At 50.8% G+C, this 21,576-nt stretch overlaps 1 protein-coding gene and 1 pseudogene across 1 annotated transcript; both read left to right on the forward strand.

The window, feature by feature from the left end:
• Window positions 1–491: 491 nt before the first annotated feature.
• Window positions 492–16,593, forward strand: LOC123804974 (leukocyte-associated immunoglobulin-like receptor 1). The gene is made up of 13 exons (XM_045817420.1): window positions 492–543; window positions 1,210–1,252; window positions 1,344–1,381; window positions 1,589–1,644; window positions 2,183–2,247; window positions 7,909–7,973; window positions 8,370–8,405; window positions 9,712–10,046; window positions 15,282–15,381; window positions 15,477–15,519; window positions 15,610–15,647; window positions 15,855–15,910; window positions 16,447–16,593. The coding sequence occupies exons 1-13, from the start codon at window positions 492–494 to the stop codon at window positions 16,591–16,593; spliced, it is 1,074 nt and encodes a 357-aa protein (XP_045673376.1).
• LOC123804986 lies at window positions 12,761–14,070 on the forward strand (annotated as a pseudogene).
• Window positions 16,594–21,576: the final 4,983 nt, after the last annotated feature.

Here is a 21,576-nt window from a genome sequence, read left to right on the forward strand (position 1 = left end):
AGGGAAGCACTCTCTGGGAGGTGAAGCTTTTTACCTTCCTAAGGGGTAGGGAGGACTCAGCCTCAGGCAGGAGCGGGGCTGCAGTTCCAGCAGAGGGAACTCTGGGTGCTCCCTGGGCCTGGACCAAACCCGGGACCTCAGTCTGGCCCCTAGAGACCTGTGTGGTGGCGCGCATGCGCAGCGGAGGAAGCTGGGACTGGTGAGGGACAGAGCGCATGCGCCAAACTCAGACCCTGTCCAGTGCTTCATATGCTGGCCCGCTGGCTGCGGGGATTCCGGCAGCACGAGGGCAGCGGCTTGGCTTTCTCCCGCTGTGGGAAGGGAATACGGTATTTCATCTGCTCCATCCAGGGAGCACGTCGTTAGCCAGGTGTGGCCACTGAGCCTTTGAAAAGTGGCTAGTGCAGCGGAGGGCCTGGCTTTTACAGTTCTTTAACTTCAGTATCAGTGGATTCAATAACACGCGGTTATCAATTTGGACAGAGGATGGTATGTCCATCCCCACAGAAAGTTCCACCAGCACAGCAGCATTGGAGGGAACAGGTGAGAGTCCCAGAGGCAGGGAGACCCCCTGGGTGGGGGCTGGGGACACTCAGAGCCTCCTCTGCCCAGCTCTGGCCTTTGACCCATGTCCTCCTGATTCCTCACTCCTAGGACACACACAGGCAAATTCCCGGGACACTAAGACCAGCAGTGAGTGGTGGGGTCAGAGGGCCATGGACCTGGAGCATGCCTCTTGGGGGGAGGGGGGAAAGAATGGGGTTGGGCGTCCATCACATTCCATCTCTGCCATTGTCCTGTGTACAGAGGATGTCCCCACTCAAGACCCTGGTTTTGTAAAATAGGAATGATGGTTCCCATGTGGAGGACTATGAGGCACGTGAGAGATCATCCATGTGGGTGTGAAAATGCCAAGCCCCCAGCACAGGCATGGTATGCAGGAGGTGATCAGTAAATGCACACTGCTGATACCTTGGTTCCATCTCCCATGCTCCCCCAGGCCGGTCAACAGAGCTTCTTTATATTCTTGTCGGGATCTGTGTGGCCTGTCTGCTTTGTCTCCTCCTCCTCCTGGCCCTCCTCTTAGTGCACAATCAACGTCAGAAAAAACCTGGTAAGTCTCAGGGTCAAGGTGGGGTCATGTGGGAAAGCATTTGGGGTGCTGGGAAGGCAGCCTCCCTCCTAATTCACACCCCTGACTGTCCTTAGGGCCCCCCAGCATCAAGGCTGAGGAGCCAAGGCCCCAGGAGAGGTGAGACTCCCCTGGGGGTGACCATGCACCCCCCTTCCACTTCTCTGCCTCCCGGTGTGCCCCCTCATGCTTACCTGTTCTTTCTTCTCAGGCTCAGCCCGACAGATGACATCACAGAGAACCCAGCTGGTAAAGGGACAAGGAGAGGGGACCTCTTGGGAGAAGGGAAATGTACATTCAGTGCCATTCCAGAAGCAGTGTGGGTGGGAGGGTATCTGGGAACATTGTGGGCTCTTCTGGAGGAGGAGGGTATGAAATCTGACCCTGTGAGTTTTCAGGCATATTTGACTTCAAAAGTCCATTCCCAAGAGCTGACCACTGTTCTCTCCCCTCCAGATGTGGCCACCACAGTGGATGCACTTCCTGAGGAAAATGGAGACAGGCACAGGCCAGTGAGTCCTTGTAATTGCCACTGGCTTCTGGGTAGCAGAGCACCCCCACCTTAACAGGTTCACAAAACCTTCCCAGCATCCTGGGTGAGGATTTGGAAGCAGATGGAATGTACTGGGTGGTGCTGGCTCAGGGACTCTCATGAGGTTGCTGTGCAGATGACCAGGGCTGCATCCAGCTGAAGGTTTGACTGGGGCTGCATGGTCCATGTGTAGGGTGGCACCCCCACAGGGGTGGGGTGGGAGGCCTCACTTCCTCTGCAGCAGGTGGGCTCCTCCATGGAGCCGGCCTCCCCAGAGTTGAAGGGCCAAAGGCACAATGTCTTTTGTGGCCCCTCCTTGGAGGTGACAGGCCCTCACTTCTGCAATATTCTGTGGGTCACACAGACCAACTCTGACTCTGTGTGGAAGGAGGCCACACAATGGAGATTCGAGAGCTGGGATGACAGGGGCCACATGGAAGCTGTTTTCCCAGTTTCCTTCCCACAATCCCCACCCCTTAGCCTCGGCCACATTAACTTATCCTGGGTCTGTCCCTTAGAATCCTGCTGCAGGAGACTCCGAGGAGGTGACATATGCCCAGCTGGACCAGCGGGCCCTCACACAGTGAGCAGCTCGGACTGAGTCCCCACAACCCACGGACCCCACAGCTGAGTCCAGCATGTACGCAGCCCTCTCCAGACACTGACTTCAGGACCACCTGGCCTCTGCACCTGGAGACACACCACTCTTGCAAAGGCCGGTAGCGGCCACTTGGAGGATTTCACTATTAAACTATCTCCCTCCTGAAAGTCATCAACACATTTCTCCTGGAGGCAAGACCTGGACTTTGGGGACCCCTGTTGAAGAAGCAGGAGGTTCACTAACCAGGTTGCTCCTCCTACAACCAACCAGCTTGGTGAAGCACAGTTGTAACTCTTGTTTCCAGAGACCCAGCTACTGGCACCTGGCTGCTTCCAGAGACCCAGCTAATGTTGTCAGGCAATTTCCATAGAACAACCAATGTCCAGCAGTTTCCACAGATCCAACTAACTTAGTCTAGCAGTTTTGAGAGACCCAGCTAATGCTGTGCAGCAGTTTCTAGAGACCCTGCTAATGTTGCCTATCTGGTTTCAGCAGACCCAGGTATGGGTCAAACCAGCTGCCCCATCAGGTTAAAAAAAGTCTTTACCCTGAGAACCTCTAGGGGGCGCCAGCGTCTCCTTCAGATAATTTAGCGGTTATTATTATTATTATTGTTATTATTATTATTTGCTTTCTTTTTTTAATAGGAAAAAGAAGAAACTTGCATGCCTGTTACAGACCTGGTATTAAAAATGTTATTGTATACTAAAAGAGTATTTTAAAAGTTCAACCCAAACTCAGCCAGTTCTCTTAAAAGTTCAACTGCTACTTTAGTTTGCGAAACAGCATATTGAATCCTGGTTCAAACCCTCCATAGTACCCGCAGTCTTTCCTCTGACTTGTTTTTTAAAAACTAGGCACTGAAATACTGCTAACTTGCCCAAGGTCGGCTACCTCTGACCTCAGGAGAGGAAAACATCTCAGTAGCCAGGAGGTTTCTGTCCTGACTCAGAGAGGGTGGATGTCCAGCCTTCCTCCTCAATTTAAATTGTGCTGATCTTTCCTGTGCCATTTCTACTCAGGGGTAATTTTCCCCCAGGAATTTGCTTCTAATTCTCTATTTTTTCTTTATTTCTTTGGCGTTATATCATGTGTTGAATTTCTGTTTTCCGTCTTTCATCTCCTTGTTAGTTTTTGTCTATTAGTGCATAGTCTGGGCTCTCCAGGACACAGAACCAGTACGGTGTGGTATGTATGTTACCTAGAGGCGCAGGAGAGTAAGGACGGATTCAGTAGAGGAACAGGCTCACAGGTCATAGAACCTGCACATCCCACTGTCTCCCGTCTGCACGCTGGAGCCCCAGGAGGGCCGGTGCTGTAATTCTGACCACAGACGCCAGTTCCCTGCAGCACACCAGGACACTGACTGCTGTGGCCACACCACCCTGAATCCTCAGGTTCACCTCCTGGGTTCTTCCCCAGGGCAGAACCCATGGTCTGAACTTCTGTTTCCTGCAGGTGCTGGGTGACTGGGGCTCAGGAACTTGGGGCACAGGGAGGGTAGGGTTGAGGCCCAGGATCATAATACACATGAGCCTTGGTGTCAGGAGGGACGGTGCACTTCCAGAGCCTGATGCTCTTCTTCTTAAGCAGCAGGGACCACAGGACTGGGTGCCCCCTGGGTGTGAGCTTAAGATCTGGGGAGAGCCTCAGGTTTGTGTCCTTGGAGAGGCTGAGCCCCACCCCATCTAGGAGGACATGACAGCAGGCCTTGCAGACACCTCTTCTCTATCAGACCTCACCTGGCTGACCCAGGACAATGAGGAAGTCCCTTCCCACTCTCCCCAGCTCTTCCTGGAAGACTGCCTGCCTGGTGCTACAGCCCAGCAGCCCCTCTCTGGGCTGTGCCCCTGAGAAGTGTCAGGTCTTTCCCTTCAGGTCCTGATTCTCCCCCTCTTGGGGCTGGGCCCTCCCCTGTGAGGTCATAATCATGGGACTCCCTGTAGTGACGGGCAGAGGCTAGGAGTCCACCTTCTCTACACACAGTGCCTGTGGTCTGTGTCATAGATGACCTAGAGACGCCCACAGCATCCAATTGGAACTCCAGCCCCCAGATCCAACTGGTTCTTTGCAAACACAACCTTCCATGAAGCTCTGCCCCCCCAACCTTTGGGCAACATGACTGATTCCTTGGTGCATTTGCTTCTATAGAATTAGGGGCTTTTAGTTTAGGAGTTGCTGGAGCCAGCTGGGAGGCAGGTGTGTGCAGAGCACAGACAGCTCAGGGGCACAGGACACAGAGGGGCACAGAGACAGGGGCATCGTGCCTGAGCAGGCTGCCACCTGCCCTGGAGAGCATGAGAGGAATGAATGAGTGTCCTTCCAGTGCCACTCCCCTCTCTGTGTCCCCCCCCCCAGTAATAACATAAAGGTCTCAAGAGAGTTGTATGGTTTACCTTCTGCACGTGGGAAACGGAAGCGTTTGCGTAAGTGTAATGTTGGGGATGGTCAGCCTGTGAGGACCAGAAGCCAAGCCAATAAGTTTCCCTGCTTATGCTGTCCGTGCATTTCTCTCTGTATCTAAGTCTCTATGTACCTAAGTCTTTATGTGTCTATGTTACTATCTATGTATTGAAGTGTCTGTGTGTCTTTCTATGTAAACATTGATCTATGTATTTATCTATGTAATTTTCAATCTATATATTTATCTATGTATCCATGTAGCTATATAAGTATCTATGTATCTAAGTATGTATGTATGTATCTATGGTACATATGTATCCATGTACCTATCATTTTTCCATCTACCTATCATTTACTTATCTATCCATCTACCTGTCCTCTACTTCTCTATCTACCCACCCATCCCCTCTATCTACATGTTTATCTATCATCTGTGTATCTATTCTTTACCAATCTATTATTTATCATCTCTTTGTATCTCCATACACTTCTTTTATTTATATCTCTATCTTTATCCATCTGTTATGAAGTTAATACCATAGGTTTTTAGATTGACATAGATTCAGCCCCTTTATGAAATATCTCAGTAGAAAAACCTTTTAGAAACTAAAACTTCTGTGGACCCAAAAAGGGGACGTTAGAGTTGGGCCTGGGGGCACCCAGACTCACTTCCCTTGAGACCACGGAAATGAGCCCACAGTGTGGCCACTGCACACTTCCCAACCTGTAGGGCCCTGTCCTCCCACCCAGAGGACAAGGACAGAGAGGACAGTGAGAGGCTGGTTATGGACCCCAATACCACCCCGCTTCTGGGCCTCAGGGAGTTGGAATGCAGGGGCAGAACCCCAGGGACAAAAGGGGTGGCATCAGTGTGAGGTCCAGGCCCCACCTCAGTTGTGCCTCTAGTCCAGGACCTGCTGGGCCCTGGGAGAGAGTCAGTCATGCAGGCCCTGCCCACTCTGGGGCACCTGGGCCTGAGCCTCCAGAGGAGGGTCCAGGTCCCCTAACCTGTTCTGACCCTGGGAAGGGGCAGATCCCATAGAGAAAGGTCATGGTAAGTCTGGGTGAGAGGTGCCTGGAACTTGAGTGACACCCACTACAGAGGAAGGAAGCTGCCCCCTGGGAGTCATGTAGATCAGGGTGGTTTGTAGGTTACAGAGGAGACAAAATCCTTCCCTGCAGCACACTGACCTTGACCCCCAGTTAAGGAGACTAAACAATGGACATGTTTACCCTGGGCCTTCGCTTGCCACTCACTCACTGCCTGTGCTGGGTGACCCACACCCAGGAGAGGACTCATTTTTACACCTCTAATCCCTACCATCCCAAGAGCCGCTTTTACTAAAGTCCTGTGGGTTCCAGGAGGGACCGTACTGTGGTTAAATCTGAGTGATGTCCCTCCCAAGTCTCTCGTGATGGCTGCAAACACCCCCGGCATGTCACACTGATCTCCAGACCCCTCAGAGCCAATATATGCAAAACTGGACCCCTGGTTCTCACCCACTCACACCTGACTCCTCATCAGTCTGCTCCTGTTTTCTTAGGGTCATGAGTCCAGGATCAGGCAACACAGTCACCCTAGATTCTCCATATGTCCCTCCTCATGTCCCTCCATCCCAGATCCCTGCTGAGTTCCCTCCATGTGTCCTCACATGTCCTCACGTGTACCCATGTCCCTGCTGGGGACTGCGTCCCCAATCTGAGCTCCCGCAATCCCCCCTCCACAGCAGCTACTGGGGTATCCAGGGGACTCTCCCTCTGACCGCTGCCCTGTTCTGTCCTGCAGGTGAACTTAGAGAAAATATTGATCCTTTCCATCTGAAACTCTCAACTGGTTGAACTGAAGGCACATTAGATCCCTTATCATTATGTCTCCTCTGGGCGTGTCTACCTCTAGCCACCTCCTGCCCTGCTCTGTGTGACTCCTTGTCACCAGACACATTGGGTTTCTCTCAGTTTCTCTTGTCTTCAATTGACAAAGATGTATCAGAGATATTCACATAGGACAACAACTGAACACAAAAAGCAGGGAAGTTGGTGGTTTTCCCAGCTGGATACACTCCATGGAACAGTGGCAGAGGGTCTGGGATCTCACCTCTGAGGCATCATCCCTTTCAGATGCTGCCTTACACAAGTCACCTGTCATTCTGCCAATGATCTCGTTTGGCCAATAAGAAGATGCAGAAAATGCTCTTTCCTTTAGAAGCAACCCCACTGCTACCCTCTGTGGTCAGGGACAAGAATTTGGGGACACAGGAAACAGGGCCCCAAGACCCAGAGCAGTGTTGTGTCCTGAGGAGGAAGTACTGGCATGTGAGAGCCCCTTCCTCAGAGGAGGCTGCCCCAGAGCCCAGGGCCCAGGGCCGGTGAGGGCCCTGCTGTGAATGGAGGGGTTCAGTGAGGGTTCTGCCAAGTGCTGACCCATGAAGGGGCTGGCTGGGTGGGGAGGTGATGGATCAGACAGGAGGCAGCACAGGGAGCTGAGGACAGAGAAGCCACCTGTGTTGGTCATTAGAGGGCAGGCCAGCAGGTGCTCTGGAGGCAGCTCTTAGTCTGCCCAATAGAAAGGGAAATTTGGGCACTTGTATCGGGGGTACTAGGAATGTGCAGTGTATTCACAGGGGCTGATGAGAAAGGGAAGATGCTCCTTTTCTCTGTAAAGGTGACTGACAGGAGCCATCACAGGTAAACCCCACACCTGCTCTTGAGAAGGTGTGTCCTTTCTGCCTAACACATCAAGGCTCACCAGAGTTGAGTCTTCTCGGCATCACTTAGAGAAGAGAGAGCATCCAGCATCTTGCCCTCCCCTCCCAGCACCCACGAGAGGGCCTCCAAGGGTTTTGTCTTCAAAGTGGGTGCAGGAAGGTCTAGGTGACAAGGTGGACCTGTGTGCACCTGTGCCAGCATTGACCACAGACAGTGTCTCATGGATGGGGCCACAGTCATCATCCAGCCCTGATGGGCACAACCATCAGCCACTGCTGCAGCCCCACCACTGTTCAGGACACCATCTCAGCCCTACTGATGTTCCCTGGGCCCTGGGCATAGGCATAGTCTCCTGCCCTGGGCACGGCTCCAGTCTAAGTGTCTCACAGGAATTGTACTCAGCCTGCACTCAGGACCATTTGCATTAGCTCTTCCCCTTTGCTCTAGGACATTGATGTAGCAACTCCCGGAAAACCCCTGACCCCACACTTCCTGAGCAATGTGCCAGCTGCTGCTCTGTCCTTCATTCTGCAGCTCCAGGACAGTGCAGGCTGCAGGTCTTGCCATGGGCCCCCACCCCAGCCTCCTCCTGGTCCTCGGTGAGTGCTGGAATGGAGGGATAACATGCCGTGACAGAAGGGGTGGAGGCCTGGGGAAGGGTTTCATCCCTTTTGAGTCCTGACTCCAGCTCAGGAGACTCATAGTCCCCCCTGGGGGTCTGACCCCTGAGCTCTGTCCCTGACCCAAGTCTGACCATGGAAAGTTGAGTGGGTACCTGGGCGTGGGGACAGGTTCAGACTGACTACCTGTTTGGGAGAGGGGACAGGGGCTTTGTTGAAACTCAGGGCACGAAGAAGGGCTGTACTCAGACGTAATGCTGAGGAGGGAGCCGGACATTCTCAGGGGCTGAGCCCTGCCTCCATCAGGGCCCCTGAGTGCAGCCCCGGGAGGAGGCCGAGCGCTGGTTGTTTTTCTCACCACAGCTTCTCTTCCAGTGCTCTGCCTGGTCCAGACCATCCACATGCAGAGGGGTAAGTTTATATTTTTTAATTTTTTTTATATATGTTGTGTTTTATAGCAAAGTATTAATGTTTCTTAGAGTCCTCTGATGGCTTATCTCCAGCTAGGATGAGACTCAGGCTCCTCTCTCCGTCTTGGTGGGTCTGTTCTCACTCTGTCTGACTCACTGATCTGTGGAGACGCAGCCTCTCTTTCACTGCCACAGACAGTGTTGTCCTACTCACTCAACTCAACCTCCTCCCAGGCTGATGTCTTCTATTTTCACCTCCCCCTGAGACTCCCAGATAAGATCAGCTTTCCCTCATCAGTCCCGGGACTCCCACACTCACTGGGTACATGTCACCGCATGTGGCTGTGGGTTTGCATGATCCCTTCAACAGCCTGTGTCCTCCTTCTTCCCTCCAGACAAGCAGGCAGGTCCTTGTGTATGAGTCTCGTGTTTGTGGGGCCAGTGGCACATGGAGCCCCTCTGTAGATGGACGGAGAGGAACTAGGATGTGGATGAAAGAATGAGGGAGTGAGTGAGTGAGTTAATGAGTGTGGAGCCCTGGCCAGCACCTGCCTCTGTCAGGCTTGTGTGACATGGGTGCCATCTTCCTGTTTCAGGTCTACGAGTCCTCTCCTCCCCACTCCCAATCCACATGGCACACATGGGCTTTCAGGACCCTCAAGACTAGAAATGAGAACAGGCTGCAAGGAAGGTAGAAAATGCAGTGGGAACAGAGCTGAGTACTGCTCAGAGGATTGCCCTGGGTTTGGAAATCCCCACCCACTTGGGTCACATGATCAGATCTAGGTAGAGCTCCACCCTCCTCTCCCCTGACTTCCAGTGGAGCTCTGCAGCCCCCACTGGTGGCCACAGTGTCACCAGCTCCCCTTCATACTTGGCCCAGGTCATTCCCCAGACGCCTGCTTCCCTGTCTCCATATGTGACCCATCACCTTTACCCTCTGCCACCCTCCCAGCATCCTTGTCCCCTGAAAAGTGACTGTTGGCAGGGAGTAGTATCCAGGACCCCAAGCTGCTCTGCTCTGACCCCTTCTGTGTCACCCTGATAAAGACCAATGTGTGACCAGAACTTGGGGTCCTTTGTCAGGGGTGTCATTCTGCAGTGATGAGGATTCACAGTGCCCTGGACTGGGTGTTGGGGCTGGTGTTTGGGGAAAGGATGGTGGGAAGTTCTAAACTGGGTCAAGGGGACGGTTGCAGAGCTCTGCACGTTTGCTGAAAGCATTGAGGTGAACCCCAAAAATAAGGGACTGTGAGTATGGTGACTTCCTCCTGAGGGACCCTGAGATCTGCTCTGCTTCCTCCCAGGGCTCCTGCCCAAACCCTCTATCAGGGCTGAGCCGGGACCTGTGATCCGCCGGGGACAGCCTGTGATCATCGTGTGCGGGGCCCCAGACTGGGCTGACCTATTCCGTCTGGAGGAGAAGAATATAAGATCTTCTCATTGGGATGAGAGAAGCAAGTCTCAACATGGTTCTCGGGGGAAAGAGGCCACATTCCACATCGATGCCATGAGTGATGACACTACCAGGAGTTATCGCTGCTTGTATTGCCAAGGGACCCTCTGGTCTGAGCGCAGTGAGATCCTGGAGCTGAAGGTGACAGCTGAGGACGTCATCACTCCACCCTCAGGTTTGCCCCAGGTCTTTGCACCCTGTTCCTCAGCTGTGTCCTTTGTCCTCAGGCCCCTGCCCTCCTCCTGATGCCCAGCCCTGTGGCTCCCCTGCCTCTCTGCCCACATGACTTTTGACCTTCAAACCTGACTTAGGGCCCTGGAGGCCTAGTGACTGTCGACACCATGATGGCCTGTACACTGAGCCTGGCATTGTTGTGGACACAAAGCTGTCCCTGCAGGGCTGGGTGGGGAGTAGACTCCCAGACGTCAGGTGGGGACACACCCCCTTCAAGGAGACAGGCGTCACATCCTGCAGGGTGGTGTTTTACTGTCCTTTTTCCTGGGCTAGACTTGGTGGGGTTCCAGGAAATGTGTCCTGTATGCATGATTGATCCTTTCTGGAAAATTATTTGGTCCAGGGGCCCATGACAGGACTGGGTATTGCATTCAGGAATTTGAGGGTTGAAGCTGTGTTTCCCCAGTGTTTTTAGGCCTGAGATGTCCTGGACTCAGAGTCCATCGGGGACACTCTGACCCCCTCCATGTCCTCCTGGGTTTCACAGTATCAATTCCTTGTTGACTCATGGGGTCAGGAGCAGCATGGTGGTGGGAGGTGAGAGGAGTGACCACTTCCCCTCAGCAGAACTGAGCAGGGGGCTCTCCATGACTCCTGTCCCCCATTTCTCAGGAATGTGAGGGGGCATCTGGGACTGAAGGATGGACTGATGTGGCCTGTAGGTTGATGATCAGGGTGGAGAGAGGCCATGCTGAGTGGGACGGACCCCAGGCAGTCCCCACATGGCATCAACTCTTCTCCTGCCCTGTTCACAGGAACCCCTAGAGTTGTTAGCTCCATACCCTTCTCATGCAGAAAGCCCCGCACCACAGCTGGTGAGTAGAGACTTGGGTCTAGAGGGGTTTTGAGGAGCTCTTCACTGGGGATCAGGCTCCGGGATCTAGCCGTGTCCTGGGCTACAAGAGTCAGAGAGACAAACACAATATGATCTCACTTCTGTGTGGAGTCTAATGAACAAAATAATGTAACAAACAAAATAGAAACAGAGGCACAGATACACAGAACAGACTGAAAGAGTCAAAGAGGAGGGGTTGGGGGCTTGGTGAGCAAGGTGAAGGATAATTTTAAAATTTACATATGTGTGTGTATATATACATACATGTATTTGACATGTAGACACAACCACAGCATGCAGACAGCTGGAGGAAAGGTGAGCAAATATTTCCTGGTCACCGCGTCTGCAGCAGACGTCCCCTAGCAGCTGGCTCAATGCACATGGGGAATCAGTAGAAATGGTCTCTGTCCCACAGTTCTAATGGGGAGAATTAATTAGAACAAGCAGAAGAAAGGCCTATATTAAAGTGTCTGTATGTGCAACTATAAATACATATTTTACAGTGTGAAGTTTCAGATCTATAATCTATGTGTGTGCATATCCTTAGATTGTATATTAAATATGTCATATAATTAATATAACAAACACATCAACACCATCACAAATGCATATAGACAACATAAATTTTTCACGTATTACTAATATTAACATATGTAGATTTTTACGTAAATATAGACCATATATGATACAATAAAATGTGTAATTGGTAAAACTGATATGTATGACTTATGTCATGTAAGTTTTTTAATTATTTATTTTAATACTTATAAAATTTAAATTATACCTTTACAAATTAAATCTCATAATTTATACATATTAACATTTACTACAGTTACACTACAATCACGCAATTTATTGTAAATAAACAGCTTATTATTTTGACACCAGAGACAAAGGGTCAGGGAGGGAAGGAGGGAGGGATCTCCCGAGGGAAACTCCACGGGTCGAGGGCGCCCTACGTTTTCAGGCAGGTTTGTAGCACCCCTGGAAAGGCCAGATCAGCTGTCCTCCTGCGCCCTTCCCCAGGTCCCCCGCCAGGTGTCCTCCTTGGGTTCCACTCCACCCTCAGCGACTTCGGGCAGGCCAGGGCAACCGGTGCGCAGAGTAAGCTCCTCAGACTTTCCCCCTTTATTATGCTTTGGATGTGGCACAGGAGAAACAGGACCTGGACAATGGTCGGGGCAGGACAGGCTGCTGGTGTTCTCTGAGCGACAGCAACCTGTGTCGCCCCCGCCCCCACCTTGAGGACGACCATGGGGGTCGAGACTTGGTATTTTTAAATCTGGTGGGGCTTCTCCTCTCGGGCCAACTACGCCCCCCCTTTTTGCCCTAGCCAGTCAGCGTCAGATCCGCCATTTTTCAAACCCTCTTCCTGCCGTCAATCAAGATGGAGCAGTACATTCCTCTCCTGACCGGTTCCAACAGGTCTGGAAGTTAAGGACCTGGGCGACCCACCGAACCTCCTAGGCTGGGGGTGGAGGGACGGCCCTGGAGAAACACCTACTGTTGTGGAAAATCCACCCACACGCGGGGAGATAATGAAGCACGAACTTTATTACCCGGGGGCCCAGAGCGGGTGGCTAACATCCAAATCCTCTGAGCTCCGATCCTCACTCTCCCGGGGTTTAAATAGTCCCAGGCTTCCTACCTACGTGGCGAAGCAAGGTTACAGAAGCCAAATGCGGAAGTTAGGTCCAGCTACCTTATATGGGAGACAAAGAGAAAACTCAGGAGGAATTTGCAGAACCAAGGAGCGAGGAGCTTATCATGGGAGTCTGTGTACGACCTTGAGTAACTGGCTGTTGCTTTGGTTACGACTTGTCAGCTTCTACAGTCCTGTGTGAAACTTTGCAAGTGTTACAGTTACAGAGCATAAGAAACCTTTGGAGTTTTCTTTTCCTGCCACACTACTAATAGAAAGCCTCCATCGAGAGGGGGCAGAGCTCATCAGAGTTTGAATACTCACCAGACCCAATCAGAGAGGCGCGGGTGTGGCCTGTGGTCTGGCTGGTCAAGGTGCCCTGGAGCTGAGTGGAGCGGAGAAGACTGCAGAACAACTGCCTGAGGATTGGGTAAAATAAGCCAGTTCACGCTGGAGCCCAGCATGGGAAGCCTCTCAGCAGGAGCTTGCTACTTGGCGGGACGCTGAGGAAGACCTACCGTCAGCTAGATGCCGTCTGTCACCATGGCTAAAGGCGACCCCAGCAAGCCGAGGGGCAAGATGTCCTCATATGCCTTCTTCGTGCAGACCTGCCGGGAAGAGCACGAGAAGAAGCACCTGGACTCCTCAGTCAGCTTTTCCGAGTTCTCCAAGAAATGCTCGGAGGGATGGAAGACCATGTCTGCAAAGGAAAAGTCCAAGTTCGAAGATATGGCACAGAGTGACGAAGCTCGCTGTGACAGGGAGATGAATTAGTTCCTCCCAAAGGTGGTAAGAAAGGAAAGAAGAAAGATCCCAACGTTCCTAAAAGACCTCCGTCTGCCTTCTTCCTGTATTGCTCTGAACATCGCCCAAAGATCAAAAGTGAACACCCTGGTTTATCCACTGGGGATACTGCAAAAAAATTGGGCGAATTGTGGTCTGAACAGTCAGCCAAAGATAAACAACCATATAAAGAAAAAGCAGCTAAACTGAAGGAGAAGTATGAAAAGGATATTGCTGCATACCGTACCAAAGGCAAAAAGTGAAGTGGGAAAGAAGGGACCTGGAAGGCCAACAGGCTCAGAGAAGAAGAACGAACCAGAAGATGAGGATGAGGAAGAAGAGGAAGAGGAGGAGGAGGAGGAAGAGGAGGAAGATGAAGAATAAAAGGCTATCCTGTAATGATGCGTGTGGAGTATGTGTGTGCTCAGGCAATGGTTTTGCTAAGAATGTGAATTCAAGTGCAGCTCAAATTAGCTTCAGTATAAAAACTGTACAGATTTTTGTATAGCTGGTAAGATTCTACGTAGAGAAAATACTTTTTTCAAAATGCAGGTTGTAGGTTTTTGAGGGGCCTACTACATTCAGTTAGGTTTTAAGGCTTTGGATGTTAAATGTTTCTAAATATGTAATGGTTTCTTTAATTTCTTGACTAGTGTATGGTAGCACAGCAAACTGATAGGAATTAGTATCAATAGTAAATTTTGGGTTTTTTTGGAATGTTGACATTTAGTTTTACAAAAAATTTTGTAATAAAATTATGTATATTAAAAAATAAACAGCTTATGAAATTACACGTATCATACATACACTGCATACACATGGAATTTAAATCGAGGTGAACGTCACCCAGGTGAGCTCAGGCAGCGGCGTGCAGAACGGCCAGTGGGTCCTGGATTGTGGATGTCACAGGTGCTGAGGGAAGCACTCTCTGGGAGGTGAAGCTTTTTACCTTCCTAAGGGGTAGGGAGGACTCAGCCTCAGGCAGGAGCGGGGCTGCAGTTCCAGCAGAGGGAACTCTGGGTGCTCCCTGGGCCTGGACCAAACCCGGGACCTCAGTCTGGCCCCTAGAGACCTGTGTGGTGGCGCGCATGCGCAGCGGAGGAAGCTGGGACTGGTGAGGGACAGAGCGCATGCGCCAAACTCAGACCCTGTCCAGTGCTTCATATGCTGGCCCGCTGGCTGCGGGGATTCCGGCAGCACGAGGGCAGCGGCTTGGCTTTCTCCCGCTGTGGGAAGGGAATACGGTATTTCATCTGCTCCATCCAGGGAGCACGTCGTTAGCCAGGTGTGGCCACTGAGCCTTTGAAAAGTGGCTAGTGCAGCGGAGGGCCTGGCTTTTACAGTTCTTTAACTTCAGTATCAGTGGATTCAATAACACGCGATTATCAATTTGGACAGAGGATGGTATGTCCATCCCCACAGAAAGTTCCACCAGCACAGCAGCATTGGAGGGAACAGGTGAGAGTCCCAGAGGCAGGGAGACCCCCATGGGTGGGGGCTGGGGACACTCAGAGCCTCCTCTGCCCAGCTCTGGCCTTTGACCCATGTCCTCCTGATTCCTCACTCCTAGGACACACACAGGCAAATTCCCGGGACACTAAGACCAGCAGTGAGTGGTGGGGTCAGAGGGCCATGGACCTGGAGCATGCCTCTTGGGGGAGGGGGAAAGAATGGGGTTGGGCGTCCATCACATTCCATCTCTGCCATTGTCCTGTGGACAGAGGATGTCCCCACTCAAGACCCTGGTTTTGTAAAATAGGAATGATGGTTCCCATGTGCAGGACTATGAGGCACGTGAGAGATCATCCATGTGGGTGTGAAAATGCCAAGCCCTTAGCGCAGGCATGGTATGCAGGAGGTGATCAGTAAATGCACACTGCTGATACCTGGTTCCATCTCCCATGCTCCCCCAGGGCGGTCAACAGAGCTTCTTTATATTCTTGTCGGGATCTGTGTGGCCTGTCTGCTTTGTCTCCTCCTCCTCCTGGCCTTCCCCTTAGTCCACCGTAAGCGTCAGAAAAAACGTGGTAAGTCTCAGGGTCAAGGTGGGGTCATGTGGGAAAGCATTTGGGGTGCTGGGAAGGCAGCCTCCCTCCTAATTCACACCCCTGACTGTCCTTAGGGCCCCCCAGCATCAAGGCTGAGGAGCCAAGGCCCCAGGAGAGGTGAGACTCCCCCGGGGGTGACCATGCACCCCCTTCCACTTCTCTGCCTCCAGGTGGGCCCCCTCATGCTTACATGTTCTTTCTCCTCAGGCTTAGCCCGACAGATGACATCACAGAGAGCCCATCAGGTAAAGGGACAAGGAGAGGGGACCTCTTGGGAGAAGGGAAATGTACATTCAGTGCCATTCCAGAAGCAGTGTGGGTGGGAGGGTATCTGGGAACATTGTAGGCTCTTCTGGAGGAGGAGGGTATGAAATCGGACCCTGTGAATTCTCAGGCACATTTGGCTTCAGAGGTGCACCCCCAAGAGCTGACCACTGTTCTCTCCCCTCCAGATGTGGCCACCACAGTGGATGCACTTCCTGAGGAAAATGGAGACAGGCACAGGCCAGTGAGTCCTTGTAATTGCCACTGGATTCTGGGTAGCAGAGCACCCCCACCTTAACAGGTTCACGAAACCATCCCAGCATCCTGGGTGAGGATTTGGAAGCAGATGGAATGTGCTGGGTAGTCCTGGCTCAGGGACTCTCATGAGGTTGCTGTGCAGATGACCAGGGCTGCATCCAGCTGAAGGTTTGACTGGGGCTGCATGGTCCATGTGTAGGGTGGCACCCCCGCAGGGGTGCGGTGGGAGGCCTCACTTCCTCTGCAGCAGGTGGGCTCCTCCATGGAGCCGGCCTCCCCAGAGTTGAAGGACCGAAGCCACAATGTCTTTTGTGGCCCCTCCTTGGAGGTGACAGGCCCTCACTTCTGCAATATTCTGTGGGTCACACAGACCAACTCTGACTCTGTGTGGAAGGAGGCCACACAATGGAGATTTGAGAGGTGGGATGACAGGGGCCACATGGAAGCTGTTTTCCCAATTTCCTTCCCACAATCCCCACCCCTCAGCCTCTGCCACACTAACAGTCTGGGTCTGTCCCTCAGAGCCCTGTTGCAGGAGACCCCGAGGAGGTGACATATGCCCAGCTGGACCAGCGGGCCCTCACACGGAGAGCAGCTCTCACTGAGTCCCCACAACCCACAGAGCCCACAGCTGAGTCCAGCATGTATGCAGCCCTCCCCAGACACTGACTTCAGGACCACCTGGCCTCTGCACCTGGAGACACACACACCACTCTTGCAAAGGCCAGTAGCAGCCACTTGGAGGATTTCACTATTAAACTATTTCCTTTCTAAAAGTCATATACACATTTCTCCTAGAGGCAAGACCTGGCTTCGGGGACCCCAACTCAACATGCAGGAGGTTCACCAACCAGGTGGCCCCTGCTACAACCCACCAGCTTGGCGAAGCTCACTTGTTTCCAGAGACCCTGCTACTGGCACCAAGATGTTTCCAGAGACCCATCTAATGTCCAGAAGTTTCTAGAGATGCAGCTAATATTGCCCAGCTCTTTTCAGCAGACCCAGCTTATGGGTCAAACTGGCTGCCCCATCAAGATAAAAGGAGTGCTTACCCCGAGAACCGCTAGGGGGTGCAAGCATCTCCTTCAGATAATTTAGCTTTCTTTTCTTTCTTTCTTTCTTTTTTAATAGAAAGAAGAAGAAATTTGCATGCCTGTTACAGGCCTGGTATTAGAAATGTTATTCTGTATTAAAAGAATATTTTAAAAGTTCAACCGAAACTTAGCCAGGTCTTTTTAAAGTGCAGGTGGTACTTTAATTCTGTAAAACATTAGCATATTGAATCCTGGTTCAAACCCTCCATAGTACCTGCAGTCTTTTCTCTCTTTTATTTTTTAAAAATTAGGCACTGAAATACTCACTAAGTCACTTAAGGTCGGCTACCTCTGATCTCAGGAGAGGAAAACATCTCAGTAGCCAGGAGGTTTCTGTCCTGGCTGAGAGGGTGGGTGTCCAGCCTTCTTCCTCAATTTAAATTGTATTGATCTTTCTTGTGCCATTTCTACTCAGGGCTGATTTTCCTCCAGGAATTTGCCTTCTAATTCTCCATTTTTATCTTTATTTTCTTGGGGTTCCTGCATGGATTGAATTTCTGTCTTTCCGTATGTCATCTCTTTGTTACTTTTGATCTATTAGTGCATTAGTCTGGGCTCTCCAGGGACACAGAACCAGTAGGTTCTGGTTTATACAATATCTAGAGAAACAGAGTAAGGATGGATTTAGTATAGGAACAGGCTCACAGGTCAAACTGCAAGTCCCACCAGCTGCTGTCTGGGCATGGTGGAGCCCCAGGAGAGCTGGTGCTGTATTTCTGACTAGATGCCGGATTCCCTGCAGCACACCAGGACACCAACTGCTGTGGCCACAACACCCTGAATCCTCAGGTTCACTTCCTGGGTTCTTCCCAAGGGCAGAGTCCATGGTCTGAAACTTCTGTTTCTTGGAGGTGCTGGGTGACTGGGGCTTGGGAACATGGGGCACTGGGCAGGTGAGGTGGAGGCCCAGGATCATAATGCACATGGGCCTTGGTGTCAGGAGGGAGGGCACACTCCCAGAGCCTGATGCTCTTCTTCTTGAGCAGCAGTGACCACAGGAATGGGTGCCCCCTGGGCTGAGCTCATGTCTGGGGAGAGCTGTAGGTCTATGCCCTTGGAGAGGCGGAGCCCCACCCCATCCAGGAGGACATGACAGCAGGCCTTGCAGACACCTCCTCTTCTCTTTCTGACCTACCTGGCTGACCCAGGACAATGAGGAAGTCCCTTTCTGCTGACCCCAGCTCTTCCTGGAAGACTGCCTTCCTGGTGCTGTTGCCCAGAAGCTGCTGCCTGGGCTGTGACCCTAAGACATCACAGATATTTCCCTTCAGGTCCTGATTCTCCTCCTCTTGGGGCTGGGCCCTCCCCTGTGAGGTCAGAATCATGCACTCCCTGTAGTGAGTGACAGAGGCTAGGAGTCCACCTTCTCTCCATGCAGTGCCTGCGATCTGTGCCATAAATGACCTAGAGATGCCCACAGCATCCAGTTAGAACTCCAGCCCCCAGACCCATCTGGTTCTTTGCAAACACAACCTTCCATGAAGCTCCTCTTACCAAACTTTGGACAAAACAACAGTCTGTGTAGTCCATTTGTCTCTGTAGACTTAGGGGCTTTTAGTTCAGAGAAAACTGAGCCAACTGGGAGGCAGGTGAGTGCTGAGCACAGCCCAGGGTCACAGACACACAGGGACACAGAGACAAAGGCATGGTGACTGAGCAGGGTGCCACCTGCCCTGGAGAGAAAGGGGGGTAGACTGAGTACCCTTTCACTGTGCCAAGTTCCTCTCTGTGCTCCCGAAGTCATCACATGAGGGTGTCAAGAGGGCTGTATGGTTCATCTTCTGCACTTGGGAACCTGAAGTGTTTGCATAAGTATGTTTCTGGGGACTGTCAGCCTGTGGAACCAGAAGCCAGGCCAATATGTCCCCCTGCTTATGCTGTCCATGTATTTCTCTCTGTATCTAAGTATCTATCTATGTACCTAAGTCTTTATGTATCTATGTCACTATATATGTATCAAAGTGTCTATGTGTCTATCTATGTTACCATTGGTCTATGTATGTATCCATGTAACTTTCAATCTATATATTTATGTATGTATTCATGTATCTGTGTGAATATCTATGTATCTAAGTGTGTATATATCTATCTATGGTACATATGTATCCATGTACCTATCATTTTTCTATCTACCTATCATTGACTTATCTATCCATCTACCTGTCTTCTACTTCTCTATGTACCCACCCATCCCCTCTATCTACATGTTTATCTATCATCTATGTATCTATTCTTTACCTATCTGTCATTTATCATCTTTTTGTATCTCCAAACACCTGTCTTTTTTTAAATTTACTTATTTTATCTTAGTCATTGTTCCAGTATAGTTTCTGCCTTTTGTACCCATTCCAGCCCACCCACCCATCCCTCCCCACCTGCCTCCCACTTCCACACCCCCTAGTTTTTGCCCATGTTTCCTTTACATTTGTTCCTGTAAACCCTTCCCATTCTCCCCTGAAATTCCCTCTTCTCTCCCCTCGGGTCACTGTCAGCCTGACCTCTATTTCAGTGACTTTGACTGTATTTTGCTTATTTGTTTGTTTTGTTGTTTAGGTTCCTGTTAAAGATAAGATCATATGGTATTTGTCTTTCACTGCCATGCTTATTTCGCTTAGCATAATGCTTCCCAACTCCATCCATGCTGTTGCAAAGGGTAGGAGCTCCTTCTTTCTCTCTGCTGCATAGAATTCCATTGTGTAAATGTACTATAGCTTTTTGATCCATTTATTTACTGATGGGCACCTAGGTTGCTTCCAGCCCTTAGTTATTGTAAATGGTGTTGCTATGACCATTGGGGTGTATAGGTTCTTTTGGATTGGTGTTTCAGGGTTCTTAGGATATAGTCCCAGCAATGGAATTGCTGAGTCAAAAGGAAGTTCCATTTTTAGTTTTCTGAGGAAGTTCCATACTGCTTTCCATAGTGGTTGTACGAGTCTGCAGTTCCACCAACAGTGCAGTAGGGTTCCCTTTTCTCCACAACCTCTCCAACACTTGTTGTTTGTTGCTTTGTTTATGATGGCCATTCTGACTGGTGTGAAGTAGTATCTCATTGTGGTTATAATTTTCATCTCTCTCATAGCTAGTGATATTGAACATCTTTTCATGTGTCTCTGGATCCTGTGTATGTCCTCCTTGGAGAAGTGTCTGTTGAAGTCCTTTGTCCATTTTTTAATTGGGTTGCTTGATTTCTTTGAGTGGAGTCATGTAAGTTCTTCATATATTTTGGAGATTAAACCCTTGTCTGAGGTATCATTGGCAAATATGTTTTCCATACAGTTGGTTCTCTTTTTATTTTAATATTGTTGTCTTTAGTGGTGCAGAAGCTTTTTATTTTGATGAGATCCCATTTGTTTATTCTTTCCTTTATGTCCCGTGCTCTAGAGGACATGTCCGTAAAAATGTTTCTGCGTGAAATATCTGAGATTTTCCTACCTACGTTCTCCTCTAGGACTCTAATGGTGTCAAGGCTTATATTTAAGTCTTTTATCCACCTTCAATTTATTTTTGTGTAAGGTGTAAGTTGGTGCTTGAGTCCATACACCTATCTTTTATTTATATCTCTATCTTTATCCACCTGTGATGCAGTTAATACCATTGGTCTTTAGATTGACATGGGTTCAGCCTGGTTATGAAATATCTCAGTAGGAAAACCTTTCAGGAACCAAAACCTGTCTGGGCTCAAGGAGGGAACGTTAGAGTTGGGCCTGGGGGCATGAAGACTCACTTCCTGTGAGACCACAGAAATAAGTCCACAGCATGGACCCTGCACACTTCCCAACCTGTAGGGTCCTGTCTTCCCACCCAGAGGACAAGAACAGAGAGGAAAGTGAGAGGCTGGTTATGGACCCCAATACCACCCCCTTCTGTACCTCTGTGAGTTGGAACACAGGGGCAGGAACCCAGGGACAAAAGGGGTGGCATTCAGGTTGGTGTCTGGGCTCCACCTCAGTCCAGCCTCTAGTCCAGGACCAGGAGGGCCCTGCGAGAGAGTCAGTCATGCAGGTCCTGGGCATTCTGGGGCACCTGGGTCTGAGTCTCCAGAGGAGGGACTAGGAAGTCCCCTAACTTGTTCTGACCCTGGGAAGGGATAGGCCTGATACAGAAAGGCCATGGGATGTCTGGGTGAGAGATGCTTGGGACGTTGAGTGAAACCCACTACAGAGGAAGGAGGCTGTCCCCTGGGAGTCATGTGGATCAGGGTGGTTTGGAAGTTGCAGTGGAGACAAAGCCTTTCCCTGCAGCACACTGATCTTGACACCCAGTTAAGGAGACTAAACAGTGGACATGTTTATCCTGGGCTTCTCTTGCCACTCTCTGGCTGTGCTGGGTGATCCACACCCAGGAGAGGACTCATTTTTACACCTCTAATCCCTCCCACCTCAAGGGTGCTCTGACTGAAGTCCTGTGGGTTCCAGGAGAGAGTGAACTGTGGTTCAGTCTGAGGGATTTCCCTCCCAAGTCTCTCCCGATGGCTGCAAACAGTCCCACCATGTCACACTAATCTCCAGAACCCTCAGAGCCAATAAATGCAAAACTGGACCCCTGATCCTCGTCCACT

This window comes from Phyllostomus hastatus, unplaced genomic scaffold (assembly GCF_019186645.2).
Source record: "Phyllostomus hastatus isolate PE091 unplaced genomic scaffold, TTU_PhHast_1.1 phas_scaffold_261, whole genome shotgun sequence".
NCBI classification, from domain to species: domain Eukaryota; kingdom Metazoa; phylum Chordata; class Mammalia; order Chiroptera; family Phyllostomidae; genus Phyllostomus; species Phyllostomus hastatus.

Excerpts from the sequence above, each read along its gene's own strand:
- LOC123804974 (XM_045817420.1), top strand. The coding sequence starts at position 492 with ATGTCCATCCCCACAGAAAGTTCCACCAGCACAGCAGCATTGGAGGGA. Across the intron at positions 1,382-1,588 it reads CATCACAGAGAACCCAGCTG|ATGTGGCCACCACAGTGGAT; the intron begins GTAAAGGGACAA and ends TCTCCCCTCCAG. Across the intron at positions 15,648-15,854 it reads CATCACAGAGAGCCCATCAG|ATGTGGCCACCACAGTGGAT; the intron begins GTAAAGGGACAA and ends TCTCCCCTCCAG.